This window comes from Heloderma suspectum, chromosome 12 (assembly GCF_057233095.1).
Source record: "Heloderma suspectum isolate Gila_16-S chromosome 12, 16-S_ref, whole genome shotgun sequence".
Lineage (NCBI taxonomy): Eukaryota > Metazoa > Chordata > Lepidosauria > Squamata > Helodermatidae > Heloderma > Heloderma suspectum.
Genome location: NC_139469.1, coordinates 16,028,740 through 16,053,854, shown reverse-complemented (window position 1 = coordinate 16,053,854; position 25,115 = coordinate 16,028,740). Strand labels below are relative to the sequence as shown.

The 25,115-nt window shown below is 48.4% G+C and overlaps 1 protein-coding gene across 4 annotated transcripts; it reads right to left on the bottom strand.

The window, feature by feature from the left end:
* Positions 1–971: 971 nt before the first annotated feature.
* Positions 972–24,792, bottom strand: CRYM (crystallin mu). Of its 4 annotated transcripts, none has more exons than XM_084818510.1 (9): positions 24,681–24,792; positions 24,204–24,533; positions 21,695–21,845; positions 19,634–19,696; positions 16,370–16,471; positions 15,170–15,353; positions 4,557–4,678; positions 3,590–3,674; positions 972–1,499 (listed from the first exon to the last, which is right to left on the bottom strand). In XM_084818510.1, exons 2-9 carry the CDS (start codon positions 24,380–24,382, stop codon positions 1,435–1,437), a joined length of 951 nt encoding a protein of 316 aa, XP_084674636.1. In that variant the 5' UTR covers positions 24,383–24,533; positions 24,681–24,792; the 3' UTR covers positions 972–1,434. The 4 variants fall into 4 exon arrangements, with proteins under 4 accessions (XP_084674636.1, XP_084674637.1, XP_084674638.1 ...); XM_084818511.1 differs by lacking the exon at positions 24,681–24,792 and adding an exon at positions 24,596–24,651; XM_084818512.1 differs by having other exon boundaries at positions 1,013–1,499; positions 24,213–24,533.
* Positions 24,793–25,115: the final 323 nt, after the last annotated feature.

Below are 25,115 nucleotides of genomic sequence, written 5' to 3'. Positions count from 1 at the left end.
GGCCCTCTTCAACCTGGAACCAGCCCTGTCCTTGTCAGTACTGTGAAATTATTCCAAATAATCCTGTTGGGTAAATTTGCATGGGAGAGAGAACTGTTTATTGATCTCCGTGCTTGAAATATAAACACTTTTTACAAAGCACAGGAATATCCCATGAGGAGGAGTGTGTTTCCTGGAGCACTCTCTCTTATTAATAGTTCCAGGATAGCATCACAGGAAAGCCATCCTCAGAAATGACTTGTTCCCAAATTCCTACTGGCACACCATCTAAATTAAACCAGGCCCCTTGATGGGAAAGATTTGTAGAGATTCCTGCGACTTTTAAAGGAATCCCAGTAGGGGTGATTAGAAAGTGGCTGGCCTTTCTTCCAGACACAAACAAGTCTCCCTACTAAGGAGAACATATAGTGGAGAAAATTGCTTTCCGTGGAAGAGGCCAACGCTTCTGTGAAACCAAACACCGTGCGTGTTTCGTACTTCTGCAAACCTCGAGGCTCCCTTCATCATGCTGATATCTCCCCTCTTGTTTCATTATGGCCCCTTTTAGTTAGAATCCTATCATCACTCACCACCTGAGTTTACAGTTAGAGGTAGTGATTTGTATTTGAAAAGTACCTTTCCTTCAAGTAACAAAGAGTGCCCACTCAGAAGAGAGCATTTATAGGGTGATACAATACTTCTCCGGAGGGGCCTTTGCCCCCCTCTCATCCCCCCCCAATGCTATCTAGGCTACATACTAGCATTGTCCCCAGATACACCAGACTTTCTCATGCCCATTTCACTAGGTTGTTTAGCCCACACTTCCATTAATCAACCAGTAATCTTGGGAGAACAGCAAACAGGAATACTTTGGAAATGTATTTGGTCCAAAAGCATATGCCCATTATATTTTTGCTGAAAAATACAGAAAGTAGCTATTACTGCCAATTTTCAACCAATATTGACTCACGTTGAGTATTTTGTTTTCGTGTGTGTGTGTGTGTGTGTTTAAAGCAAATGAAACAAGGACCATTAAGATAATGATTTTGTATTAGAGAATGATGTAGCCTCCTAAAGACACAAAAATCTGCACCGGTTTACATCACACTGAGTACAAGACAGGATTACAATCACTACCAGAGTATACAGAAAAAGGTTTGTTTTTCAAGTTATAAAAGTTAGGTTTACCTATTTAATTTTTTTGTCTCCAAGAGAAAGGCTATTTAAAAAATTGCAAGAAGAGATACAGTGCAATCTTAGGCATGTCTACACAGAAGTAAGCACCACTGAGTTCAATGAGACTTACTCCCAGGTAAGTATGTATACGATTGCAGCCTCAGAGTCTTTAACAAGGAATTGCTGCTAAAAGAGAAATGGGGGTGGGGGTGGGGGTGGGGGGGAAACCACTCTAGATTCTACTTTATTGTTTTGTTGCTGGGTTTGATAGGTTTCGTTTCAGCTGCCAGCTGACCAGAAATCAAAGACCATCTTTGCCGCCACTGTGTCTTCAATTGCCATTCCTGAAATAAGCAACAGAATTGAAATCTCAGCCAATAGGGTGGAAGAACAGGATTTTCAGGCAGGAACAGAACAACTGGACTTAGTGGATTGTTTCTGGGAATCGGTTACCTACGGCATCAATACCACAATGCCCCAGGAAGTCTGCAATCTGTGCAAGTTATGCAAATTGGCTCTATTTGCATATAGACTGGTCTCCCAACTCAGTGTCATCTACCCTGACTCGCAGCAGCTCTCCTGGGTCACAGACAAGGGTCTTTTCCCATCCTACAGGAGACGCCAGGGATTGAACCTGGGACCTTTCGACTGCAAAGCAGATGCCCTATAACTGAACTATGAGGCCTCCCCAAAGGATGTGGAGTGCAGGGAAATAGACACAGGCATAAACAGGGGAGGAATGTGCACTTATTCTGATCACACATATTTACACTTTGTTACTGTAGTTACTGTACTGAGGAATGGGAATTAAGAGACTGTGCCAAAGGTTTCACAGACAAGGGAGGTTTTGAGTATGGATCTACTTTATTGATCACCCTCTATTTGAAGCCATCTAGTATCAGAAGGACTATCCAGTCCAAGTCTGCTTTAATAATTAAGGACCATAAGAAAGGAGAGCTGGTGCCTTGAAGTGGCCCATCCATAGTTAGCACCTGGACAGCAGACTGAGAAGGCAATATAGGCCACCTGGTTCCAGCCTCCCCTACTATAGTGAGACATATTGTATTTATATTTCAGTTCTATGAACAATTTCTACATTTGTGTCTATACATATGAATTAGCACTTGCAACGTTTATGTAAACCTGTGTCCTCTTTTTGGGGCGATGCATAAGTTTTGGGGAGGGCTTTGGAGGATGTTGGTTTGTTTGTTTACTTACTTACAACATTTGTATACCGCTCCACATTTAAACAGATTCCGGAGCAGTGAACAAAAAGAGATAAATGAACAAAAGATTAAAAAGAAGGAAACATGATACTAAAATTATGCTTTAAAAAACAGAGTGCCAATAAAACCGAGGCTGGTTAACCAAGGAACGCTTCCTGGAAAAAGAGTGGTTTTCAGGAGGCACCAAAAACAACCCAGTGTTGGCGTCTGCCTGACCTCCAGAGGCAGGGAGTTTCATAGGATAGGAGCCACTACACTGAAGTCTCTTCTTTGGGTGGACTCCAGTGGGGCCATAAGAAAGGAAGCGTCACACAGCGTTCTAGGAGGCAGTTCCAGGCATAAGTGGCAGCAAGGTGGAAAGATATGATACAAATTGTCTCTCCATCGCCATCCCCATCACAGCATCACTATGATGGGGAAACCTTTATGTATGGAATGTCTCCCTCCCTGGGGCACAAGGCAGACATATCTCCCTCCAGAACTGGGTTTTCTGCCGCAGAACAACTTCTACTTTTCTCTGTCCTTGATCCTGCTTTACTACTGACACACATACCTCGCCTTGAGTCTAGAACAGATTTTCACCCGCCCTGTATGTGTCAGGCAGGTATTTTACTTTTTTCAATGCTTTTGAGGTACCTAGGCTATTTATCCAGTAATAGTTCCCCCTTTTTCTGCACTGGTCAGGGATCACTGAGAATACTATATCCAGTTCTAGGCACTACCCTTCAAGAAGGGTGTAGACTAGGAAGGGAGAACCAGCAATTTTTGAGCTCACCTAAATCCTCTGAAAATCACTTTGGAGCTCATTTTGGCTCGCTCTCGTTTTCGTCTTCAACCTCTTTATTGGCTCATGGTAGACAAATGTAGACCACCCACTTGCAGCCCCATTGTAGGACTTTTTTTCTGTCTAAACATACAAGGATTGCACCCTAAATAAATCAGGCTTAGGGAGGAAATAGTTATGTTCCGAACTGAGATAGCCGAGAAAGACAGGCAATACATTCATTTTTATTTTTTGCTTCCCCATTGATGTTAATTGCTTCAGTCTTATTTCTTCAAGGAGGAAAACAGGACAACGGCCTTTGTGATATTCTGGGGAAATATCTCTCGTGAGCTTGAACATAATCACCAATGTTCCCATGCAAGGGTGTAAATAATAATGTACTGTCTTGAACTATCATTTGTGCACAGGAGGGGGTTATTCTTACCCAGTGATTTGAACACAGTTGTTTTCTCACGTACAGCTGGTTTTGTTCCCAACAAGACCTCGCCCAGCTCTGCAAAAATCTTTGCCTATGAAACAAACACAAGTTGTCATCATCTGTCATCCCCTCTATTTTTGATGTTCAGGCAGTTAATATAATTGCTTCTGTGGCCAAAACAGCAACGCTCACACAGAAAGGGGAGGGATCAGCTCGGGAGAACCCAGGATCCTTGGGCAGCTGCTGGGGTCCTGATGCCCTAGCAGAGACCACCAGTTCTGACAGCTGCCCTGGGCCCTCAGGGCTGAATAAGTGGGCCTGCAAGAAGCGAGGGCATAAGCACCTTGGAGAGCTCCTTTAGAGTTCTGACTGAAACCTGGAGAGGATTCACCACCCCACCAACATTGGAGCCACCAGCCTCCACTGCATGCAGGCCACCCTTTTAAATTTCCCATGATCCCCCAGGTGGTGTTGCTCTACTGGAGCTGCCATTTTAATTTCCCACAGTGCCCAGGAGCGAGGCTGCACCAGGTCCTTGTGGGAAATCTTAAATGATGGCTTGTAACTGCCCACCACAGCAGCTGGATAAGCCTCTAGTGAGTGGCCCACTAATGTTGAAGAGCTACCGATGGATATCCTAGACTAAATTAAAATCCTTTAAAATTAAGGATTTAATTTAATTAATTTAATTAAAATTAAGGATTTAAAATAATCCTTTAAAATCCTAGACTAAATTAAAATCCTTTAAAATCCTATGTGGTTTTAATGTTCTATATATTTTAAATTGTTTTATTGTGTGCTGTTTGGTTTTAATTTTTTTGAACCGCTCAGAGAGCTTCGGCTACTGGGCGGTATAGAAATGAAATTAATTAAATAAATAAATAAAGACTTCAGGATTTCAGCCAGAATGAATTGCTAAGAAAAGGAGAGAGAGAGAGGAGAAAGAGAGAGAAAGGAAGTCACCCTTCCTTACCCCTGATAAAATAACATCTCCTGATTCACACAGAGCAGCCTCTCTCGAATCTACATACAACACAGAGTTCCTCATGATGTCATCGTCCAGTTCCCGCCAGTCAGGCCTGCTTGCCCCAATGGCTAAATGACAAAACAAACCCACACGTTGGAGAAACACATCCATTTCCCAAGGTCTAGAAGCGCAAAGGGTTTAACACAAACACCCACAACCTCATCACTATGGCTTAATCATATACAATTGAAAATTCGTCCGTTCATTACTTTTCTATACTGCCCAGTAGCTGAAGCACTCTGGGCAGTTTACAAAGATTAAAATCTCTTAAAATTAAAAATACATTATAGAACCATTTTCATACAAACATGTAAAGAAACAGCACACACAGAAACACATATATCTAGAACAATGTAGCGTATGGGTCAGTTCATGCTGGGAGAGGTACTCCATCAGGTACTGAAGTCCCAAGCCGTGTAAGGCTTTATAGGTCAAAAGCAGCACCTTGAATCACGCTTGGAAAAACACAGGCAGCCAGTGCCAGCGGGCCAGAATCAGTATGATATGTTTGGACCTTCTTGTCCCTGTTATCCATCTGGCTGCCGCATTTTGCACAAGCTGCAGCTTCTGAACCATCTTCAAAGGCAGCCCCACGCAGAGTGCATTGCAGTAATCTAACTTGGAGGCTACCGGAGCATAGATGGCCGAAGCCAGGGGTGTAGCTGGGCCACCAACCGAAGGTGGTAGACGGCACTCTGTGCCACTGAGGCTACCTGAGCCTCACATAACACAGATGGCTCCAGGGGAACCACCAAGCTACAAAATTAGCTTTGAATAAAGATTCCTAACAGAATACGGGCAATATGGCCTTACACAGAGAGGGTGCTGAACATATCCAGGGCCTGCAAGAGAGCCAGGGCCTGCAGGAGAAGCTGCCACCACCGGGGCAAGAGGCGTGCCTGCTGCAGCTGTGCCTGCTGCTGCCCCCACCAACACGTCCTTCCCTGCGGACTTCTGCTTGGCAGACTGCCAGTCCCTGCAGGACCAGGCCCCCAGGTACTGAGCCAGCTTGCTGACTGCTTCCACTTGCCCCTTCCTGGAGGGGCTATAAGCTGGGAGAGCCAGGGCCTGCAGGAGAAGCTGCCACCACCTGGGGAAGAGGCATGCCTGCTGCTGCTGTGCCTGCTGCTGCTGTGCCTGCTGCTGCTGCTGCCGTGCCTGCTGCTGCCGCTGCCGCCACCACCACCACCACGGACTCCTGCCTGGCAGTATTTTTAAAGGGGATTTTTTTTTCAATTGTTGGTGGGGGGTGGGTTTTTTTTTGGGGGGGGTTCTGTTGTGTTTTTAGGGATGGGTAGCCTGCCTCATAGAGATGGGAGTACCAGACCACCTTACCTGTTTCCTGAGAAACCTGTACGAGGGACAAGAAGCAACAGTAAGAACCGGACATGGAACAACCGAGTGGTTCAAAATTGGGAAAGGAGTACGACAAGGCTGCATATTGTCGCCCTGCTTATTTAACTTATATGCAGAGTACATCATGAGAAACGCCGGGCTGGATGAATCACAGGTCGGAATTAAGATTGCCGGGAGAATTATCAACAACCTCAGATACGCAGACGGTACCACCCTAATGGCAGAAAGCGAAGAGGATCTAAAGAGCCCCTTGTTGAGGGTGAAAAAGGACAGTGCAAAAGCTGGTTTGAAACTGAACATTAAAAAACTAAGATCATGGCATCTGGCCCCATCACTTCCTGGCATATGGAAGGGGAAGAAATGGAAGCAGTGACAGATTTTACTTTCTTGGGCTCCAAGATCACCGCAGACGGTGACTGTAGCCATGAAATTAAAAGACGCTTGCTCCTTGGGAGGAAAGCTATGGCCAACCTAGACAGCATAGTAAGAAGCAGAGACATCATCTTGCTGACAAAGGTCCGTATAATCAAAGCTATGGTTTTCCCAGTAGCAACGTATGGCTGTGAGAGCTGGACTATAAGGAAGGCTGAGCGCCGAAGAATTGATGCCTTCGAACTGTGGTGCTGGAGAAGACTCTTACGAGTCTCCTGGACTGCAAGGAGGTCAAATCAGTCCATCCTAAAGGAAATCAACCCTGAGTGCTCATTGGAAGGACAGATACTGAAGCTGAAGCTCCAATATTTTGGCCACCGAATGCGAAAACTCCCTGGAAAAGACCCTGATGCTGGGAAAGATTGAAGGCAAAAGGAGAAGGGGACGGCAGAGTATGAGATGGCTAGATAGCATCACCGATGCAATGAATATGAATTTGAGCACACTCCAGGAGAGAGCGGAGGACAGGAAGGCCTGGCGTGCTATGGTCCATGGGGTCACGAAGAGTCAGACACGACTTAACGACTGAACAACAACAAAAGCCTGCCTGATAGGCGGGAGCGAGGGGGCATGTGTCCACCTGACGGAGGCAGTGGGGGGAGTGCTGGGGGCCAGAACATACCGAGGCTGGGCGGCAGGTGCTGGCAGAGCATGAGGGGCAGGCCATGCCAGGTAAGGGGAACAAGGGAGAGATGCGCAATATCTGTCCCGTTCTGGGCCAGAGCCAAAGGATGGCTGGGGGGGGGGTGTGACTCCATCTTTTGACCTTCGTTTGCTGCTCTGCAATTCCAGGTCTGTTACCCAGAAAACATCCCTCATCCACGACATGATTCTGGATGAGGGTGCAGACCTGGCATGTATTATGGAGACCTGCCTGGCTGAGGCCACTACTCCAACGCTTGCAGCCATGTGTCCAGCCGGATTTTCGTATGCACAGCAGCCGAGAGCTGGGGATCGGGGAGAGGGGAGTGGCTGTTATTTATCGAGAGTCCTTGGTCTTCACCAGAACCCCTCTCTGGGAGACCAAGGTTGCTGAGTGCATGTACTGGAAGTTGGGACCAAAGGGCAGTCTGGGGATTCTGCTTGTGTACTGTCCACCCCGCTGCACGACTGACTCCCTGGCCGAGGTGGTCTCTGATGTGCATGTGCAGTCCCCTAACTTATTGGTGTTGGGGGACTTCAACGTACATTCAGAGGCCTCACAGGGGCACCTCGGGTGCTGAACGTATTCAGGGCCCACAGGATCCACACAGGGGCACCTCGGGACTTCATGGAGACCATGGCTTCCTGGGAGCTGCATCCTATTCCAGCTGGGCCCACCCATGTAGCCGGTCATGCGCTAGACCTTGTGTTTGTTTCTGGAGAAGCAGGGAGTGATTTGGAAGTCGGGGGTATATCCACCACCCCCTTGTCATGGTCAGATCACTACCTGGTGACGTTAGACTTCTCAGTTCCACAACCCCTCCGCAGGGGTGGAGGACCCATTAAAATGGTCTGCCCCAGGCGTCTTATGGATCCAAATGGATTCCTGAATGCCCTTGGGGATTCTCTGGAGCACGTCAGCGGCCACTCGGTCGAGACCCTGGTGGGTGGCTGGAATGCCGCAATCACTGGGGCATTAGATTGGGTGGCTCCGAAATGCCCTCTCCTCCTGAACAAGGCTCGGACTCCACCATGGTTCAATCCGCAGTTACAAGCTCTGAAACAGGAGGTGAGACAGCTAGAGCACCGGTGGCGGAAGTCTCGCTCCAAAGACAATCAGACACGGGCTAGAGCTGTATCTTCAGCCTATCACGTGGCAGTGAAGGCAGCCAAAAAGGAATATTATGCTGCCTCTATCGTGTCCACAGAGTGCTGTCCCAGGAGGCTGTTCCAAGTGGTCCGAAGCCTGGTCAGTCCAGTGGCTCCAGAACCACTGGAACATTCTAAGGCGTCCTGTGAGGCTTTGGCAAGGCACTTTGCAGATAAAATTGATCAGATTAGGTGTTACTCTGCACACTGTGGATACAGTTAGTGAGCAAGAGGCGGTCTGTGGCAAACCGGTTTTGTGGGATCGGTTCCAGCTTCTTCCTTCTGATGAAGTGGACAAGGTGCTTTCATCTGTAAGGCCGACCACCTGCTTACTTGATCCTTGCATATCTTGGCTCATTATGGGCTGCAGAGAGAGACTGGGTGAGGGGATCAGGGCGGTGGTGAACGCCTCCCTTGAGGAAGGAGTGATGCCATCAGCCCTCAAGGAGGCAGTGATAAGACCACTCTTAAAGAAGCTCTCCTTGGATCCCCAAGTTCTGAACAATTTTCGCCCAGTCTCGAATCTGCCAGTTTGGGCCAAGGTGACTGAGCAGGTGGTGGCAATGCAATTGAAGGCACACTTGGAAGAAGCCGATTATCGAGATCCATTTCAGTCAGGCTTCAGGCCTGGGCATGGGACAGAAATGGCCTTGGTCGCCTTGGTGGATGATATGAGGAGGGCTCTGGATAGGGGCGAATGCTCCTTCCTTGTTCTCCTAGACCTCTCAGCGGCTTTTGATACCATTGACCACGGTATCCTCCTGGACTGCCTGGAGGGGTTGGGCATTGGAGACACCGTATTGCGGTGGTTCTGGTCCTTCCTCTCCGGCAGGTACCAGAGAATAGCACTGGGAGAGGAGGTTTCGGACCCGTGGCCACTCACTTGTGGGGGACCACAGGGTTCCATCCTCTCCCTGATGCTATTTAACATCTATGTAAAGCCACTGGGGGCTATCATCAGGAGGTTTGCGGTGCGGTGTTATCAATATGCGGATGACATGCAGCTCTACCTCTCATTCAAATCTTCACCAAGGTTGGCTGTAGAATCCCTGTCCAAATGTCTGGAGACGGTGAGTGGCTGGATGGGGAGGAATAAGCTGAAGCTGAACCCTGACAAGACCGAGGTACTTTTGGTGGGAGACAAGAGGAGGCTGGGGATATTGACTTTGTGTTGAATGGGGTATGGCTACCCTTGAAAGACCAGATCTGCAGCCTGGGGTCATTTTGGACTCCCAGTTGTCCATGGAGGCTCAGGTGTCAGCTGTGAGCCAGACAGCACTGTATCAACTCCATCTGATACGGCAGCTGCACCCCTACCTTCCCGACCATCTGCTCCCATCGGTAGTACATGCCCTGGTCTCCTCTCGTTTAGACTACTGTAATGCGCTCTACGTGGGGTTACCCTTGAAGACAGTTCGGAAGCTGCAGCTGGTACAGAATGCAGCGGCTCGCCTGATTAAAGGCAGCTGCCGGCAAGATCACATCACTCCAGTGCTGAAGGAGTTGCACTGGTCACCCGTTGTTTTCTGGGCCAAATTCAAGGTGTTGGTTTTGACCTTTAAAACCCTATATGGTTCCGGCCCAGCCTATCTTAAGGAGCGCCTCCAGCAACACCAGACAGGCCGCTTAATAAGATCAGCCTTGGATGGCCTTCTCTCTGTCCCATCAGCCAAGACAGCTAGACTGGTGGGGACAAGGGAGAGGGCTTTCTCTGTGGTGGCCCCCACTCTGTGGAACTCCCTCCCTAGGGAACTCCGTCATGCCCCCTCTTTAACGAGCTTCCGCCGTGCATTAAAAACGTGGTTGTTTAGGCGGGCATTTGGGGTGAGTTAGGGTTTTAGGAATATGGTGTTTTATTGTAGAATTTTATTGTTTTAAACTGTTCTGTTATATACTTTGTACACCGCCCAGAGTGGCTGGGTGACCAGCCAGATGGGCGATTAATAAATTTAATAAATAAATAAATAAATAAATATCCCAGCTCAGCCATGGCCTTCCTTTGTCATTGCAATTTACGATGTCTTCGCTTTAAAGACCCCCCCTCCGCAGAATGGGAATGCTTGTACCCATCCTATAGAGGGTATTCTAAAGAGGAATGAGATAATGAGATGAAAGACACTTCTAGATGGCACCAGGTTGGTGAAGGCTGGGTTAGAGTCTCAAACCAGGACTTGGAAGACCCAGGTTCAAAATCCACACTCAGCCACAGGAACATAGGAAGCTGCCGCGTACTGAGTCAGACCCTGGGTCCATCTAGCCCAGTACTGTCAACACTGACTGGCAGCCGCTCTCCAGGGTTTCAGGCAGGATTCTTTTCTAGCCCTATCTGGAGAGGCCGGGGATCAAACCTGGGACCTTCGGCATGCAAAACAGGAGCTCTACCCCTGCGCTGCAGCTCCTCCTCCACTGCCGTGAAGCTAGGGATGTACGGAAGTCACTTACCTTCTCGAAGGGTGACATTCGCGGTGGGAGGGAGGCGCTCCGTCCCTCCCCCCAAAATCCTCTCCAGCTGGCTCCGCTCCACGGAGATTCCACAGAGCTGCCAGCCGGGGCCACCCGCAGCCAGGCATCCGGCCGCTGGGCAGCCTGCAGGGATGCAAATGGCGGCTGCCGTAGCCGCCGCCATTTGCGTCCTTGTATTTTGCCGTGATAGGCTACATAAATATTTACGTAGCCTATCACGGCAAAACAACAACAACAACACCAGACGCAAATGGCAGTGGCTACAGTGACTGCCATTTGCATTCCCTTTTTTTTGCCGTAATAGCCTACGTAAATATTTATGTAGGCTAAAATGGCAAAAAAAAAAGGGAATGCAAATGGCCGCTGCCGTAGCTGCCACCATTTGCGTTCCCTTAGTTAAGCCGTGATAGGCTACGTAAGTATTTATGTAGCCTATCACGGCTATATGGAAGAAGCAAATGGCAGATGCGGCTGCTGTTCACAAGCCAGTGAGGACGGCAGCAGGTAGGTGCTCCGTTCCGGGTCCATTTCATGGCGGGGGGGGGAGCTTCGTTCCGCCATGGAATTTGGGAGGCCGAATGCACTGGCATTCGGCCTCACCGAGATCCATGGTGGAATTCTCTGACATCCCTATGTGAAGCTTCCTGGGTGACCTTGGTCCGTGACTCTTAGCTCAACCTACCTCACAAGGTTGTTGCAAGGATAAGCTAAAGGGTGGAAAAACCATGCACAGTGCCTCGAGCTCCTTGGAGTAAAAGTGAGATGTAAAAGTAGTAAATTAAATAAAATAAGCCCCCAAGCGTGTGCTCTTTTGGTTGCTCCTCTTCACATTTCAGGGAGATTCTGTTTTTGATTTGTTCCACTCAAAAGGCTTGTGCGTAAGGAGCGTGCGCCATCATCAGCCTCCTTTTGAAATGAAAACCAAGCTGACTGGGAATCGGCAGAAAAGCAAGGGGCTCGTGTATTTATCTGAAAACCCACTCAAGCGTTAGGCTTGGGTTCACTGGGAAAGAAGAAAGAAACCCAAGCAGAGGCAGTCTTTTGTGTCTGTGTTGTGGCGGCGAATGAGGACACCAGCGGTCCCTCGATACTCCGTGCTGTGCCTCAACACAAGATAAAAAATGTTTTGGACAAAGCATTGGTTATGGATTCAGGGAGGGCAAGAGGGAAACATGGGTCAGGCGTTGAGGAGGTATGGGATTGTGCAAATCATTTCCTGTCTCCTTGGGTGGACAAAGCTGGAGGAAATTGCAAAGGGTTATCCGAACTGGGAAAAATATGTAAATAAGTGAGGGGACGCAGGGGCCTTTTCCCCTCCTGAGGTCAGATGCTCATCTGATGTGTGTCAGATTCTGCTGTCCATGCTTTACGTGCTCTCGGACTGCAGCAGGCCTCGGTTAGGATGGCCATGTGTCCTACTTTACAGAGGACGTTCTGCTTTTCAGATAGCTGGCAGAGGAAAGACATCCATCTGAAGGCATTCTTTATTCAGGGGTGCAGAACCCCAGGAATGGAGACCAAATCCAGCCCACCGGGGTTCCCCAGAAGGCTGCGCCCCCTTACCCTGGCCCCACCTTCTTTCCCACAACCACCAATCATTTGGTGGTTTCTTGGCTTTCTGTAGGCTTTTTTCCCCATTCTAAAAGGATGAAAGGCCTCACCCAAGGCTTAGTTACTGGCAGTAAGAGATTGAGAGCTCTGCAATCCTATTGCAGAGCCCTGCAATCCTATGCAGGTTTAGACAGAAAAAAGCCCTACAATTCATAGAACAGAATCATAGAATAGTAGGGTTGGAAGGGGCCTACAAGACCATTGAGTCCAACACCCTGCTCAATGCAGGAATCCAAGTCAAAGCATCCCTGACAGGTGGCTGTCCAGGTTCATCTTGAATGCCTCCAGGGTGGGAGAGCCCACCACCTCCCTAGGTCATTGGTTCTGTTGCCAGCAATTCCCAGCATGCCCCAGAGATTTCAGAGATTCTGTGCTAAACCGCTAGATTAAATGTAAATATGGGAACACATCATAATAAAAGAAGTCTCCCAAGAAAGAACCAGTTGGAAAAGACGATCATATACAGTCATATGTATCTTGTGAAAGTGTTAATCTGCAATTAGAGGCAAACTTTGAGAAGAGATGTGATTGTTGCCTGACCCAAAGAGATGACAATTGAAGAGAGGGATTCACATGATTCAACTCCAGACTAAGTTGTTCATGTGGAATATGTAATAGCCTTGGAACTATTCTTACGCCGCAGCGCTAAATACATTATGTAGAAGTGAACCCAACTGATTTAAGTGGACTTTAGTTCTATGTAAGTGCATCCAGGATTATTGCCTAGAGCAGATTAGCAGTGTCTTTTTTTCTTTAAAACCAGTTAATCTGGATCAGCTAATCCTTAGCAATCTTGAGCTCAAGTTAATTAAAGCATGGTAGACGGGTATGTTTTGTTTAGGGTTTTTTCTTTTCTTTTCTTAAACCAAGCATATTTCTGGGAGCTTTCCTAATGTTCCTGTTAATTTGTATCTTGCTTGACCAAATTAACCGGAGTGATCTCACCATCGCTAATGGGAACATGAGGAATGTGGTGGCAAGGGTGGAGACTGTGTGGCCCTCCAAACGTTGTTGGATTGCAACTCCCATAAGCCCCTGGTCAGCATAGCCAATAGTGAGGGATGATGACATCAGGGCAGCCACCTACTCCCATCTTATGTTGATGTAGTTGTGTGCAAGCACCTGTCAGGAGCTGTCAGGGCTAGAACTGGGAACCCTCAGCTTTCTGTGGAGCTGTCCTATGTGGTGAGCCGTCGAACTATGTTTTGGATCACCTTCTAAAGTAGTGAAGGACTCCCAGGCTTTGGACTAGTCCCCCCACTCAGGAGGTCTGGTGGGCCCTCCTAGACAGGAAGAACTATCAAGAACTTCCTGTTTGAGGTGGGACTTTACCCAAGTAGCTAGGGTGGTTCTGATCTGTTTCGGTGTCTCCCTTGGCTCAGCTTCTAGTTTCCAGCTTCCTTCTAACCGCTATCTACAGCTCAGTCTCAACAATATGTTTTTAGATATGTGTTGTCTCTGTGTATGCCGTCCGTTTGTGTGTTTTTTATGTTTTTAAATTTTGCATATTGCATTTTTAATGTTTTTAACCTTTGTAAACTGCCCAGACAACTTTGGCTATGGGGCGATATAGAAAAGTTAATCATTATCATCATCATCATACTCACAACATACAGCAGTTTTGTGGTGTGTTGGATCAAAGCTGTGCGCATAACCACATTCAACCTTTAATGTAGCTTAGCAGCTGAGTTGCTAGAAGGATGTCACTGAATGTCAGCCTTCCCTAACCTGGTGTCCTCCAGATGTTTTGGGCAACAAATCCCAGGGTTCCTGACCACTGGCCATTCTGGTTGGGGCTGGTGGGAGTTGAAGTCCCAAACATCTGGAGAGCACAGGGTTGGAGAAGGATTACATAGAGGATCATCCTCCTAGCAATTCACGTGCTAAGCCACATTAAGGGTTGGCTGCGGTTATGTGCACAGCACTGATCCATGATGAATGGCACGGCCAGCTCGTCATGGGCCGAGGAGTCAGTGCTTGCTACCATTTCAAGCATCTGCCAAGCATCCACACGGCTGTGCATACCAGACTAACTCTGATAACAATGACACCGCCCTTTAAGTGGTGGGATGGGGCTGTAGCTCAGGGATAGAGCACCCGCTTTGCATGCAGAAGGTCCCAGGTTCAATCCCCAGCTTCTCCAAGGTATGATTAGGAAACACTCCTGCCCGAAACTCTGGAGAGCTGCTGCCAGCCAGTGTTGACAGTACTGGGCTTAATGGACCAAGGGTCTGACTTGTATAAGACAGCTTCCTATGCTTCCTATGCTTCCTATGTAAGCGTTCTTTGGAAGAGCAGAAAACCATACTCTACTCCAGCCTTCCCAAACCCAGCACCTTCCTGTTGTTTTGGGCTACACGTCCCATGAGTCCAAGCTGGCATGCCCCATGGTCAGGGATGATGGTAGCTGTAGTCCAAAACAAGCAGGTTGGGGAAGGCTGCTCTACTCAAAAGGTCTTTTTAAAAAAACAACAACTCTGGTTTCTTGCTCAGCAGAGAAGGTGTTGAGATGGGCACATAGTGGAATCACAGAGCTGAAGGGTACACCAGAGATCATCTAGTCCATCCCTCTGCCAATGTAGGGAACTTGTTGCTACAGCATCCCACCCAGCTTCTGCTTAAAAACCTCTAGAAAAGAAGAGTCCACTATCTTTTAAGGCAATCTGTTCCACCACTGAACAGTTCATGCTATCAGGAAGTTCTTCCTAATGTGTAGTTGAAATCCCGTTTTCTTTTCTTTCTTTTTTTCGCAATTTGAACTCATTGGTTTGGGTCCAACCCCCATAGAGCAATGGAAAACAGTATTTCTTTTCTAGTGTTCGAAATCATCAGGCTCACTAGTACTTCCAAAGCTAACTACAATTTTACCAACCACAGAGAAAATCGATTAACCAAGTGCACTTTACCATTGATATGGGCCCCAGGTTTCACCCATTCTCCATACAAAATTGGTTTTGTTGCCATAGTGACTGTGATGATCACATCTGCCCCAGTAACGGCCTCCTGAGCAGAAGAGCAGACTTGCACCGGCCCGTTCACTGAGCGAGCAAACTTCTCAGCATTCTCCTTGGTGCGATTCCAGATCCTCACCTTCAAGGGAAATGATCAGTTCTCATCAATATGTAAAATGTGGGCATGAAGATGCACAATCCACTCCAAGGGTGCAGAACCTCTTTCAGCCCAAGGGCCAAATTCCATTTCGGAAAAGCTTTCAGGGGCCACATTCCAGGGGTGGGCAGGGCCACAGGCCAAAGGGGTGGTGCCAAGAGACCCAAAATACCAGCATATCGTACCTTAAAGCCATTTCTGCCAGTAACTAAGTCCTAGGAGAGGCATTTCCACCTTTTAGAATGGGGGGAAAGTTGCACAGAAGCTGGGAAACCACTCAATGATCAGTGGGTGGAGGAAAGAAGGTGGGGCCAGGGAAATGGAGGTGGGGCCTGTGGAAAGGTGTGGCATTCAGGGGAATCCCAGAGGGCCAGATCAGCCCCTTGGACCGGCTGGATTTGGCCCCTGAGCCTGAGCTTCAGCACCCCTGACCTATAACTGTACAATGGCGCAAGGGACCTTGCACTGCCTATCATTGGGAAAGCGCTTGCACATAGGAATAACTTCCCCCAGGCAAGGGAGGCTCAGTTCTGCATCCCATCTATTCAGGACTTTAGATCAATGGGGGTGCTGGAGAAAGAGCTTTCCATATTAGGACTTCCGGCCTTTGCAACTCTCATCCAAATTAGTTCCTTCCTCATGAGCCCTGTAGAAGACACATGCAGGCCTCCCCATCTTCACTCGCCACGGCGAGCACAATGAGCGAGACAAGCGACCATTCTTCCTCCCAACCATGCAGCCACAAAGGTAGGCGGAGATCCTCCCAGCAGTGGTGTGGCCGATCCCTTCTTCCTGCCCAGCTCCAGGCTTTCCTAACCCCATTTGAAGGAAAAAAATGATACCTGGCATGAAATAAGAAAACCTTGAATTGATTAAAACCTGGAGGATGATAGCCCAGTGACAGAGCTATTTGTATGAAGAGGACATGTGCTGTAGTCGCTTGAAGTCATGCAGTTTTTAAAAGCATTCTACTCTGCCAGTTTAATTGGGCTTCTTACCTCCTTAAATGAAAACAGCTCCATGAAGATCTCATAGTGGCTGTGAGCTTGAACACCACTCCCTAGGATGCAGAGCACTTCAGAATCTGCTGGCATTAAGAGCTGAAAATGAACCCGACAGGAAAAAAGAAGTTCTAGTTAACATCCCCCCTTTTGAATTAATAGCTTCTGCTTACTTTAAAGTTCATGATCTTATCTCCTTCTTGGACCTCACCTCTGACATTTACACTTTTTTTTCGTACTTCTCAAACACCAGCCGTTGGTTGATTAGTTGCTAACTGCTAGCAAATACTATCCAATTTGGCTTCTATTGACTCCTTCCCTAGCATACATACAATTCACCTCCAACTTTGCTAATTAATGGACTACCACATTTGCTTTACTTCTGCTTTCTCTGTCTCACAAGCGTTCTGGGTGTTCCAATTAGTGCCAGAGGTAGATCTGAATTACTGCTGACATTTATATTTTTGAAAGGAAAAATTGCCAGTTCTTTCCTCTCCCAATAATCCCTGGTGCAACTTGAAACCTATTCCACACCTTGCAGGAGCAAACTGAATTGTTTGCCTAATGCCTCCTGTACTCAGTCTCAAGACTGCTATGAACTAGGGTATGCAAGAATATTTTGTTTTGTTACAATCATTCATTTTTGTTATTCAGTTATTATTTTGTTATTCACTTCTTCCACCAGGTCATTCATCCATTAAAATCACACTAATCGCATTATTCATTTGGTAATATTACATTTGTTTTCTTACCTACATTTGCTTCTTTTTCGCCATTTTGTTTGTCCCAGAATGCCTGAATGTTTGTGCTTCTGGGGCATTCTGGGAAAAAGAAATGGCAGCCCCCACTGGCAGCTGCCATTTTTCCTAGAATGCCATGGGATGACATGACATAGAAAGCATTCTAGGAAAATTATATGGCAGCTGCTAGAAGCAGCTATCAAAATCAGCCCAGCTGCTGCCAGAGGAAATTAAGCCTCCCCCACCCCCAAATGAGTATGGCTCTGAGTAACAAAAAATTAACCTCATGGCATTCATTTTTGAATGAAATAAAAAATGAACAAAGTGACCCCATGTTTCATTCCATTTCTCAGTTGTTCCAAAATCAATGCACCTTCCACGTTATGTACTGCAAATTTCAGGGTTCTTTCATCATGCTAAAAACATCTTTTCATCTTCAATCCCCCCGCCCCACTTTTTCCTATTTTGTTTTATTGGAGATCCAACCTAAAGAAAGAGTGATGGAGGATTCAAAAGCTTGCTTACTACTTGGTGAGATTTTGCTTACTCCGCATAATAAAAAAGTATAAAGGAAAACAGTGGCTTTGGCTTTCCAAAAAAAATGATTCCTTGTCTGGTTACCCATCTAGAACAGACTTCCCCAACCTGGTAGCCTCCAGATGTGTCTGACTACAACTCCCACTATCCCCAGCCAACAGGCTGGCTGGGATGGGGGAAGCTGTATCCAAGGGTGCAGAATGTCTTTCAACCTGAATTCCATTTCAGGGAAGCTCTCAGGGGGTGCATTCTGTTTGTGGGTGTGGCCAAAAGCAAAAGGGGTGGAACAAAAAATAGCAGATACTTTAGTTTAAAGCTCTAATTGCCAGTAACTCAGCCTTAGGAGAGGAGTTTCAACCATTTAGAATGGGGGAAAGCTGCAAAGGCTAAGAAACCCTGACTGGTGGTCGGGGGGAAAGGGCAGGGCCAGGAAAAGGGGGCAGGGCCATCTAGACTGCCAGTTTTGCCCCCCAGGCCTGTGGTTCTACACCCCTTCTGTAGTCTGACACATCTGAAGGATGCCAGTTTGAGGAAGGCTGATCTCATAGACGTGAGCAACACATTTCATTAGGGTGTGCACCCAGGGAATTTTTTTTTTTTTTTAAGGTGAACATTTATTGAATAAATCATGAAGGCCATTCTTTGTATTCATCAAACAAACTAAAGAAACGAAAACTTAACTAAACTCAATTTTTAACATTAACAACTAAACTTTACTTAAAGAATACAAACTTAAAAAATGAGACACAAAATACCAAAAAAAATTGTGGCTGCTTATATAGGTCAAAGAATTTTCTAGAATAGTAGTTGGAGAGGGAGCGGAGGACCAATGGTAACGTGCAACTAAAAGAGTGTAGTGTGCGATTAAATTAAAATGCAAAGCCACTTGCTTTTTGAGAGATTAGCATGTGCCTGGGTACACCTGGCACACCCTGTACGCATGCCTATGGCTGATCTAGTGACTCAATGGAATTTAGGAACTTGGTGGAGCTGGGAACACTTCAGTCCCCAGATGTCTTGATCTCCCCGAACACAAACCACTCATGTACAGACTGCTCAATGACCATAAGACTGAATGCAGCAAAGGAGAGAAAACATCTCAATACTTGCTTTTTTCTGAATAGCGATGAACTCTTTAAATTTCTTACCCTTTTCAAAGGCTCCTCAATGAAAACCACAAGCACTTTGGAGAGGGTTGCCATGAAACAAAAGAGACAGGAGGAAAAAGACAACCTCTAATCACTTCATTCATGCGGAGTCCCTTTGACGTCAATTGAGCTGCTCAAAGACTGGCCCAAAGCGCTGACTTTGAGCCAAGCTCAAACAGACCCGCAAAAATCCTGGAAGGACCAGCTGACGATGACTGACGTTTTGGGGCTGACAAGACCTGGTTTGAAGTACAACAGCCCTTCGAGAAGGCTGCAGAACTCAACGCCACAAAGGGAAGAACTGAACTCAAAGGGTCTCTTTCATCCGAAACAGAGAGCAGACCCAGGGGCGGGTTTGGCATAATTAAGCTGGTAGTGAGAATTGAAACCCTTTGACATTCAAAGACTGCAAACTAAAGGTCCCTTTTTGGGTATGTGTAGCAGCTTACCATAGTCATGGCTGGCGCCAAGGGTAGGCATGGTTGGGCACCTGCCAAGGGCCCACATCCCAGCAGGGGCCCACTGACAAGAGCTCGCTGGTGATGTTCGTCCTCTTCATCATTGCAACCTGGCTACTTTACCTGCCTCTCATTCTGGCCCACACCGCAGTGGTGGGGAGGAGGAGGAGCAGAAGATGCCATGGCCTCCTTGCTCACTGCCTCTCTGCTTGTCAAGCAAGCCAGTGGTAGCAATGAGGAGAAAGAGGAGAAGCAAGAGCAGCTGGGGACGGAGGTGCTGAGAAGGCAGACTCACTGAGGGAGGGGGCCCATGGAGGGTGTCTCGCCCAAGGGCTCTCGCTGACTATATTTTTATTTCCATTTAATGAAAGCACCCACCTTGGTGGAGATGGCGGAAACAGCAGCCGTTCGCTTGGCTGTAATGACACTGCCATCCATGACCTTTTCAAAAGAAGAACATCAAACTGAGTGGAAAGAGCATGGCAAAAGGCAAATAATCCCAGATGCTTTTCCCCATGTGAACCCAGACACACAACGGCGTCTCTATTCTACTTGTGAATTCTGTGCCCCAACAAAGATTGCAAGTGGAGGCTGCTGCACCAGAGACTGGGGGGGGGGGGTGATGGGGACCTTCCCCCAGACAAACTGCTCACTCCAGCCACCCCTGCCATATCGCTGGACTCCTGTGGTTACTTGAAGGAAAGGGAATTTTTGCATGCATTTGCTGAGGAGGGGGGGATAGGGATTTATAAGACCATCGTCTGTCAGTCAGTCCGTGCTGTGGTGCTAAGACCTAGACACCTGAAACTTAGCATGCATGCTAAGGGGACCCTAGGGATGTGTACCTCGGAGTTATTTTGTTTCGAAAACACATTCATTAATTTTAATTAATTTTAATATGTCCATGTGGTTGAAACTTGCAGTAACAACTTCAGCCACCGGGGCAGATGTCCTTAACCATCACATAGCTTTGGCATACCTATAGCTTGAGGCCAGGGGAGATAGTAGGTCAAGGGACACAACTATATACCTCCTCTTTCTCTCTTGCTGTGGGGGAGCCCCTGCTCAGAAAAGTGAAGTGGGGAAAACCCCTCCCTCAGGGGGCTATAGAGGTGGTTTCACTCGGATGGGGTTGGCGCAGCGTGTGCAGCTCTGACAGCTACGCAAGTCCACTTGAAGCCTTTGCTATATCAAACTAAGGGCTAATCCATCTAGGGATGTTGCAGGCGTCCAGCTGGGGCTCGAGGCCTGGTGAGAAATCACTGGCTTGGCCCCCCGGGTGCCAGTCTGCATATCAGGGTGGAAAGTGAGCCCATAGAGCCCCAGAGCAGTTCTGATTCTGAGGAGGAACAGCAATCCGTGGGAGAGGAGCCAGCTCATCCCTCACAGGCTCAGCACCTGGCAGAGATTCCTCCTGCCGGCATTCCTGAGATAGATAGTGACCCTGGCAGTGAGAGAGTGTGGGAAAGGGGCTTGCTAGATGCTCGACGCAGACGCAGGGAGCGACGAGCGATGGAGGGCACAGAAAGGAGGCGTAGCGCCCGTTTGGCGTGCAAGCAACAGCCGCCTCCTGTGGACCCAAGGGAAAGAGGGAGGATCTCTCCCTAGCCCATAAGTTCTGGGTCTTCAAGTGACTCTCTTTCAAACGGGGATCAACTGCCTATTCAAAGCTTAGGCCACTCTGCTGTTCCTTGCTTTAGTCGCTGGTGATTAGCATCTGAAAGAGTCATTAAGTTGTAAAAGGATTAAAGCTTTGAAAAGAAATCCTTTCGTCTGTGTCTTGAGTTGGCTATTGGAGTCTACTGAAAGAGGCTGCCAGGGAGCTCCTGACACCGCAGATCCCTGCAGTTGCCTGACTTGGCACATGCCAAGTTGGGCAAGCACAGGGGTCCCGATATCAGCGAGCCACAAAATCGTGGCTCAACCTTTTTTGGAAGCCTGTAATCTTGTGTCCGTGGCCGCTTTACGCACCATTTGTGTAAAATTGGCCTTTACAAAAAAGTCCAAGTTGCCATTTTTCTGCAAAATGGTGGCTTGGCAAGGGATCAGGTGGCCACATGCCACTCACTGGGCACTCGGGCACCGCCCAGCAACTCACCGCATCTGAGCGGTGAGTTCGCCTATCTCTAATTCCAACCCATTAGAAGCCCGATCTGTTCGCTGGTTTTATTACAAATAAAAAAGTTATAAACAAATGTGTCAGGTCCCACCTACAGAGGTACAGTCCTGATACAGGTTGATAAATGCAGGGAGGAAATTAGGCCTGAGAAAAAGACAACTGGCTCAAGACTATTGGCTGGGCTGAGATTTGAACCGGATCCAAGTCGACCGTCCCAAGATCTGTGATCTTTCCAGGTCCAAAGTCTAAGCCCTTTGATCCCTTGGAGCCTCCGTCGGTTCAAGTTACATTTGCATCATGCAAACGCCACAGAGACTTACAGCTCTGAGGGTGCCATTGCTTGGATTGAACAAAAGCACAGTGGCTTGATGCGAAGGAACCCCGGGGTCATTCGGGTGCTCGTAAAAGGTCACCAGCTTGGTTGTGAGAGCGTCGTCGTTTGCGCTGTAAGCAGGCATGACTCCTAAAAAGCTGAAAAGCAGAAAAACAGAGGGCGGTGCAATGATTGTCCAAGTATGATCTCCTCTGTTGGCAATCAAGCTAGCAAGAAGTTAATCAGCAACTGCCCCTAAAGCTTAAAGAATTCATTTATACATTTATCCATTTAAAATTGCTTTTAGGCCGGCTTTAAAGGTAGAACCCTCTCAAGGCGGTGTACAAGAAAAATATATATAAAAGCATACAAATAGGCCATAAAAATATGTACAATGAGAGACTATAAAAACACTATAAAAACAGATAATCCCAGAAAAGCTGCAGCCCACAGATTATACAAAGGCCAGCAAAAAGCAGTAGGTCTTCAGCCTTCCTGAAGACCAGCAAAGAAGGGTGTGACAAGCCCCTGATGGAAGCTGGTTCCAGAGGTGTGATGCCACCACTGAAAAGGTCCTTGTACTCATCAGCTGTTTCACCAATTGTTTTGACAATAGGCAATGGTTCTTTTTGGATATTCAGAGGTAATGAACACACCAATGGGTGAAGGAAAGAAGTTTATTTAGCTAAAATAGGCTAGTAAACAAAGAAATTACAAGAGAGCCAGCTGTAAACAAAGAAATTACAAGAGAGCCAGCTGGTGTAGTGGCGAGAGTGTTGGACTGGGAGTTGGGAGATCTGGGTTCTAGTCCCCACTCGGCCATGGAAGCTCACTGGGTGACTTTGGGCCAGCAAGACTGGCTGGGGAATGCTGGGAGTTGTAGGCCTTTTATCTGTGTAAACATGCATAGGATTGCGCCCTAAAGGTTAAAGCCAGCGCTTTAAATTGGACTCAGAAGTGCACTGGCAACCAACACAGCTGATGCGGTATCGGTGTTACATGAGCAAACTGCCCAGCCCCTACCAATATCTGGGCAGCTGCATTCCACACCAGCTGAAGTTTCCGAATAGTCTTCAAAGGCAGCCCCAGGTAGAGCGCATGACAGCAGTCAAAGCATAACAAATCACTTACCTAATCAGGGCCGCCACCAGTGTCGAGGAGACCCCCTGCAAAGTGCAGCTCACTAGGGCCATCCTCCTATAAAGGTGGGCTGCCCTAGAGTCTGGGAGGGGGGGTGTTAAAGAGTTTATCTTCATAAAATTGCAGCCACACTTATCCCAGTTTTCCTAGGTTAATGTTGCTCTGTTAACTGACAGCTGTAGTGGCATGGGAAGCCATTGGGTTGTATCCAATGTTAGTTTAACTTCAGTCCCATTTCACTGGGTCTATTTCTAAGTAGGACTAACATTGAGAACATAAGAAGAGCCCAGCTGGATCAGACCAAGGGTCCATCTAGTCCAGCACTCTGTTCACTCAGTGGCCAACCAGCTGCCCACTGGAAACCCACAAGCAGGACTTGAGTGCAACAGCACCCTCCCGCCCATATTCCCCAGCAACTGGTGTACATAGGCTCACTGCCTCTGATACTGGAGGTAGCACATAGCCATCAGGACTAGCAGCCAGAGATAGCCTCCAGGAATTTGTCCAACCCCCTTTTGAAGCCATCCAAATGGGTGGCCATCACTACATCCTGTGGAAGTGAGTTCCATAGTTTAACTCTGTGCTGTGTGAGGAAGTCTTCTTGCCTTTTTTCTGTCCTGAATCTCCCACCAATCAGCTTCATGGGATAACCCCAGTGGGTGCTAGTATTATTAGAGAGGGAGAAAATGTCTCCTTATCTGCTTTCTCCACGCCATGCATAATTTTGTACACCACCATCACGTTACTCACCTTTTTTCTAAGCTAAACAATCCCAGCTGTGGCAGATGCAACCAGTGATGCAACTGGGTAATTTTAGATGCTGCACTTCATGATCTTATGGGTGGGGGCCCTTTACTGTGGTCATACTGCAATTGCGAAGCACACAACTAAAATTTCTTCCCGCCCGCCCCATACTAGCACCATTGCCATTTATGCTTTCAAACTGCTTCCACATTACTGACACGCTACGACAACAAAATTCGTTTCCAACACTGATGAAAGGAAACACGCGCGAGAGCATGTGCAGTTTTGTATTTTAAGCTCCCTTCCATCATTGCACCTTCACAACTCCGGAACTAAAATGGAGCTTGCTTCTGCAAAGGCTCCCCTCCGGGGTGATCACCGTCTGAGGGTGTGGGACCCCGGACTTCTGCCCCCCCCCCCCCAAATTTGGCCATCGCTGCACCACGCTGGATACAACCCATTGTCTTTATTCCTACAAGGGCAAGGTTGGTGGAAAGCGGGGCAACAGAAGGGCGTGTGTATAGAAGGCGGTCCTAGAAAACAAGGCTCCCCAAATATCGCCTCGGAGCACCCCTGGAAGAAGGGTCCCCAAGGTCCAGGTGCCTCCCTCCTCCTCTCCTCCTCCTCCTCACCCGCCATACTTCTGGATGGGTACCACAGTGCGCACGGGTTGCACGGCGCCTCCTTCGGGTCCTTTGGAGAAGTTGCCCAAGGCGACTTCCAGAGGCGGGACGAGCAGGCTGGCTGCGGGCAGGTATTTTTCCACTTCTTCGGCCCCCAGGAAAACGGGAGGAGGCCCTGCGTGGCTCATGATGGGGCTCCTGTAGCAGCAATAGGCGTAAATACGACCGCCAGGAGTCAATAAGTGGTCGCGGCCTTGTTGCGCCCCTCGCCAGCCACCTCCTTCCACCCGCGGCGATCCGGCCTCTGTCTGTCACCCGGTTGCGCCCCTCGCCAGCCACCTCCTTCCACCCGCGGCGATCCGGCCTCTGTCTGACACCCGGTTGCGCCCCTCGCCAGCCACCGGTTGCGCCCCTCGCCAGCCACCTCCTTCCACCCGCGGCGATCCGGCCTCTGTCTGACACCCGGTTGCGCCCCTCGCCAGCCACCGGTTGCGCCCCTCGCCAGCCACCTCCTTCCACCCGCGGCGATCCGGCCTCTGTCTGACACCCGTCGGAGCGATCGCGGCCGAAGGCCGTCCTACTCCGTCCGTCCGCGGCCAAGCAGCCGCAGCGCCGAGCACCGCCTAGCGGGCGCTCCTGAGCGGCCACCCCGATCGCCGGCGCCGGGCAGAGGAGAAGCCTCCGGTTTTTTTCTGAGCGGCGTCAGCGGTGTTCGGCCCGCCTTGCGCGCAAAGAACCGCGCGCCTTCTGGGCAGGGAGAGCCACAAAGCCCAGGGACGGTGTGTAGATAGATAGGTAGGGTGGTCTACAAGTCCCATCATCCCCAGCTGGCTGGGGATGGTGGGAATTGTAGACCACCGCATCTGGAGGGCGCCAGGTTGGCGAAGGCTGCCGTCGTCGTGCGACTGAAAGCCTAGGTCG